The sequence below is a fragment of the Neltuma alba genome, unplaced genomic scaffold, assembly GCF_004799145.2.
Source record: "Neltuma alba isolate B1F8T4 unplaced genomic scaffold, ASM479914v2 tig00010998_pilon, whole genome shotgun sequence".
NCBI lineage: Eukaryota > Viridiplantae > Streptophyta > Magnoliopsida > Fabales > Fabaceae > Neltuma > Neltuma alba.
Genome location: NW_021635753.1, coordinates 48,715 through 54,714, shown reverse-complemented (window position 1 = coordinate 54,714; position 6,000 = coordinate 48,715). Strand labels below are relative to the sequence as shown.

General features: G+C 31.5%; 1 protein-coding gene across 1 annotated transcript; it reads left to right on the top strand.

Moving 5' to 3' along the window:
- Positions 1-1,329, top strand: LOC114760564 (ethylene-responsive transcription factor ERF020-like). The gene is made up of 2 exons (XM_028949828.1): positions 1-11; positions 584-1,329. The coding sequence occupies exons 1-2, from the start codon at positions 1-3 to the stop codon at positions 1,101-1,103; spliced, it is 531 nt and encodes a 176-aa protein (XP_028805661.1). The 3' UTR covers positions 1,104-1,329.
- Positions 1,330-6,000: the final 4,671 nt, after the last annotated feature.

Genomic DNA, 6,000 nt, shown 5'->3' with positions numbered 1-6,000 from the left:
ATGATATTAAGGTACTAAGATTTGAATGTTTCATGCAATTGAGAAATAACATCAGAGTATAGTATAGTAAATGCTACTTTATCCTTATTCTCATTATTATATTTTTCTCCCAGCATTTTTCAGCAAAAAAATTGTTCAATAAAACATTTAATTAAAATATTTCTATCAAATTGTCATTGATTTGTTAATTGCAAGGGAAAATATCTAATTTAGGAGATAACAGAGACTAATGATCTTCATTGACCTAAGAAAAATTATAAGGCAGAGCCGTGGAGCACAGACACTATCAGATTATCAGATGTGTGGTGGCCAAAGCATTTAAGTGTTTGCTTTGAACTTTGAATATTTTGACTCTCCGTTTTCACATTTCATCTCATGGTCCACCTTCATTAATTAACACTTGCCCCCTGCCTTCTTCAAAGGTCATCATCGTCTTCTTCAAAGCCTATTTAACGCTCCTCTGATCTCTGGTTCTCCTCACAAACACTCACAGAATCACCATTCACGACTCACAAATCATTTAATCCATACGCACATCGGTCCATTTCTGGTTTGATGAGGTGTGGCTGCGGCGACGACAAAGGAAGCAGCGCCACAAGCAGGGACAGCGCCGTCAGTACAAGGGAGTCCGGCGAAGGAAGTGGGGCAAGTGGGTGTCGGAGATTCGAGTGCCGGGGTCACAACAGCGGTTGTGGTTGGGCACGTATACTTCGCCGGAGGCCGCAGCGGTGGCTCACGACGTGGCTTTCTACTGCCTGAGGAGACCGGCCTCGTTGGAGAAGCTTAACCTCCCGGAGATGTTGCCTTCTTGTTATGTCTGGCAGCAACCAGAAATGTCGCCGAGGTCGGTGCAGGCGGCAGCTTCAAATGCCGGCATGGCAGTTGATGCTCAGAGGATTGTTGAAGCCGAAGAGAAGAATGAGAAAAATGATGAGCACAGAGAAAACAGAGACATGAATGATGGGTTTTGGTGGGACTGGAATGGTGACGGCGGCGGCGGTGCTGACGGTTATTTATGGCAAGGAATCGCCGGCAGTTATTCTCAAGGAGAAGCATCGAGCATTACCGTTGATGATTATCTTCTCGATCTTCAACAATCTTAGAAATTCCGATTCACACATAACAGGGCAATCAGATTCTCTGAAATTTGCTTCATTTAGAGAAGCAGAAAAAGTGAATCTGTTTTTTCTTTTCTTTGTGTTTTTTTTTTTTTGGCCAGCACTAAGTGAATCTGTTTTATTTCATAGGCTTTAGTGTATATCTTTCATTCTTTCTCCGATTTTGTTGTACAAATCATGAATGTATTTCGAAAAGGGAAAAGGACCACGATTGAACTATTATCGTCTTTTGTGTACAGTACACTGATTATAAAATTCTATTTATAAATCACTTTTAATATGTTTTATTCATGATAAAAAAAATTTTATATTTCATTAACTCTTATTTAAAATTTAATAATTTTTTAATTTTATCTCTATTTAATATGCATTGTACCTCATATAAATAAGGTCAATACAATAATAAATAAAGAGTAAAATTATATATTCATATAAAAAATTTCTCTCAATGCCTTATAAATAAAACAAAATATGTCTTTTTTCTTTGCCATATAAATAGGACCAAAGGATTATATACTACCCCTACGCTCAATATGTTTAATATAATATTATAATTTTAGTTGACTAATATGAGAAAATTACAAAAATTACATAATTACTTAATTATAACAAAATTTACATGATCTTTCTAAAATTAAAAGGTGCTTATAGGAGAGGACAAGAATGAACCTGTCTCGATAATTTGGAGAGAACGGTTTTTCCGCCCCGTGTCCCGTTCCCTTTAGCTTTCGTTGGATTTCTTTTTACTCTTTTTAAATTGAAAACTAGTTTTAGACAAAGTATAAAAATTTATGATAAAAATTATATGAAAAAATAAATAAATATGAGAAAATAATGACCAAGAAAGAATGCTTTTATAATCTTCAAAGACAAAAAAATAAACAACTTAAAACATTCACCGCAAAGAATATCATGTAATCCAGACAAAATAATTTATAAATAAATAAATAAAACAATTGATAAATATTATTACCAAAATACTATTACAATAATAAATAAAATAAAGGTAATACATCGGGATGAGACCAAGACGAGACATGCGCCTCTCATCCCGTCCTCAAATAATTTTGTTTTGTTTTGAAAACTTTTTCGTCACAAAATGACTGGGCCAAGAATGGAATGAGACACAATTGAACACTCCTATCTAAAATATTTATGGCTATTATTAGTTTATATATTAATATATAAATAACGCAAATTAGTTTGCAGAAAAATAATAAATATAAATAATTTAGAGTAGTTTAGTTACTTTTTTAATCTTTTCAAATTAATCAACTAGATTTTATGTTAAAAACATAAGGTTTATAGATGTTAAGATAATTAATTAATACTATCTTGGGTCTATAATATAACAAAGAACTCTACAAAATTTTTTTTTTTTAAATTATTAAACCCAAAATCAAGTTTCCTAACAACACTTTAATAGGTTTTGACAATACTAAATTTGTAAATAATAATATATTTTTGTAGGAATTTCTTATTTGAGATTTAGTAATTTCAAGATTCTTTTTGTGGAATTCTCCCTTAATATAAGTACTAAATAATTAATTTGTCAATATTAAAAAAAATTAGTTAAGCTAATTATTCTTCCTAATAAATATATGTTATTTTTTCTAAAATATCCTTAATAATCATACGCATTTGAGTTACCTACTGATAATAATTTTCTCAGTATGTGCAATTATCATAGAGATTACTTGAGAACTAAAAGCAAAATGGATAAATATTTAAAACAAAGTGAGTAAAGTTTTATATTTGAACCAAATTGAATATTTAATTAATTTTTATATTAAGAATAAAAAATTATATATTAGTTATTTATAATAAATATATTTTAGTTTTTTTTAGTCATTACCTCCGTCACTCCTATTAATCTATGTAATCAATGTGGATAAGTCGGGTAAAAAAGTAAAAACTGTAAACTTTGAAGTAAGACTAATTGAAGTTTATATTCAGAAGCAAAAACAAATTTTTTAATTACATTGTACTCCTTTGGTTCTAAATATAAGACCATTATACACGTATGTATAAAGATCTTATATTTAGGACTGAAAAAGTATATATTTAGAAGAGAAAAAATAATTTTTATTTATTTATTCAGTAGGGCTTCTCCCTATACCACGGCAGGGCTAAAATCCAGTGGCTATGAAAGTTTAGACGGGGTCATTTTCAAATCCTCCCGTGTCTTATAGATTCTGACTTCTGAAGAGCCAGAGCCTGTCCATTCCAATGTCAAAATTGAACAACCATCTAATCTAATGGATAATTTTTTTTGGCAGAAAATCAGTTTGACTAATTTAGCTTTTAAGTAATACTTCCTCTCTAATTCTAAATCTTTTTGTTCTCGTACTCCTCCTTTTTCTTTTCTTTTTTTCATAAATTACAAATAATCAATTACATGTATTAAAATGTAAGTTAAAATTTACTAAAGATAATAAATATATAAAATTGTAATATTTACTATTTTTTTATAAGATCTAATTTAGAATTACATGAACATTAAATGCATATTCACCAATTTTAATTACAAATGATCTTTTTTCTTAGTATTTGTTTCTCTCCTGCCTTCTTATAAATAAGGCCTAAGGGTATATTTGAAAAAAAAACAGAAGTATGTTTTTTAATTTATTACTCTTAAACAATATTAACAGATTTTTTAAATCACACAATTCAATTAATTGGATCTTATAAAAATAATTAGAGCTAGTATTTTTTTTCCCCCTTTGAACATACGGTTATCTATAGAGAAAATGTGAGAGAGAAAGAAAATGAGTGAAAAAAAGAAGAGCTGATAAAAATATGTAAGTGAGAGGAAATAAAAATGAAAAAACATACATTAAACTTTTAGATATGAATTAGTAAAATCACTCATATATAGGGCTGTTCACGAGACGGGACAGGATTGGAATCAGCCTATCTTGGTCAAAAGTATGGCTTCTCAGGGACTTTTCAAGGCAAAGAAATACATGTGCTGTCTTTTCACCAAAAAAAAAACATGTGCTCTCAATTAAACTAGGTTTTGAAGGAGACCCCCAAGCCCCTCTACACTAAGCACCCAAGATGGCATTCCAGGAATATATGTTTCTCCGAGGTGTATTACAAAACACTCGATAGGCAACAGTAACCTCATTGCGCTTGGAATACAATTCAATTAGGTGGTTGGAGAGAAAGGTGTCGGAAGAAAGGGATAATCGGAAGATTTGTGCATGGAGAACCTTACCAGCAAGGAGAGCTTTCTTGCTAACACACAGCTGAAGAAGATTTGCCAAATTGGGAACATTCGTTTCCATGAAATCCCAGCAAAAACTACAAGTTTGAATACCAAGCACGGGTGTTATCATAATGCTCAAAATGGATGAAATTCTACATCTTAAAAAATTTGGTGGAAGTAACCTTGAAATAATTCTCCAATTATTTTTTTATAAAAAAGAAACTTAACGTAATCCTCCACCTCCTCTTCGCCTCTGCTTGATACGATTCATGTGTTAGGATTTCTAGTCATCAAAGTTACTAGTGGAGCAATAATTCAATCGGATTACCAAGGAATTTGCAGTGCCTAAAAAGTTACCAAACAAAAATAAAAGCAAGCCCCCTGTTGCTGAAAGGACAACTGCGTTGTGATGTGGTGGTACAAAATGGTTGCCGCAAGCCATCAGTTCTTTCTAGGTTGTTTTAGTGTTTACATTGTTCAGCCAAGTTCCAATTTTTTCCCCTGCGCAGCTGAAATTTTTTACTGTTCACACTCAAATTTTTTACGTGAACCCTTCCATTTTAGTTAACAGGGATTATAGACAAGATGGACTTGAATAGATCATACAAATTTATATTTACATGGATACTAAACATGAGTTGTCTTTTTTCAATGCCTACTAGTGTTGGGAATTTTTCAAGCTACTGAGTTCTTTAAGCAGGTTATTTCAGACCCATTTGGAACAGCTTATAAGTAGTTTATAAGTAATTTTTTAACAGTGATTTACGGAATATGAGGTGAGTATGTGAAAAGAGCTTTGTATCAGTTTACATGAAACGTGCTTATTAGAGATTTCTATCGCTCTGCCAAACAGGCTGAATTCATCGGCTTTTTGCTTATGGAAAAATTCCAACTATTGAAAAGCTCCCATAAGCTCATTTCACGTAAGTCAAGACAAAACTCTTCTAATATACTTACCTCGTATTACGGAAATCACTATTGAAAAACTACTAATAAACTGTTTCAAACGGACCCTAATAAACAAGCTTTAATTTAATGGCTCATACAGCATTTAGGATGAGGCTAGCAAACAATAAAATAACAATTGAAGCGATGCCTTGTGACTGAGCTTAGTCCATTTAGATAGAGAGACAAACAGGACATCGGAATTTTTATGTGTTTCATCCAAAATATATATGAACCTATTTGGAACAGCTTATAAGTAACTTTTTAATAAGGATTTATTGAATACAAGACAAATATATAAGAGAAGTTTTGTCTCAACTTACGTAAAATGTGCTTATAGAAAATTTTTCAAGTCCTCTCAAACAAGCACTATGTGTGTTTTATTTTCTTTTAACCACACGCTAAGAAGGGATGGGATAGGATAAAAATATTTATAAAGAGAATAGATACGAGAAGAGAAGGAAAAATTTATTAAAATTATAAAAAAGATTGTTCCCCATTTCTATTTTTTAAAATCCAACTTACTAAAATTCCCCCCACTTATATCCTCCCAGGCCAATCGAACTCTAAATATAAAAATATAAGAAACTTTTAGAATCAAATCAGAGGGCAACATGAACTGTTTGGATTCTTTTTTTTCTCATTTATTGCTGGTTTGATTCCAAAATAACACTTAATTCTAGCCATTTACTTGCGTTGAAGGGCAAAATTGTAAATATATTTTTC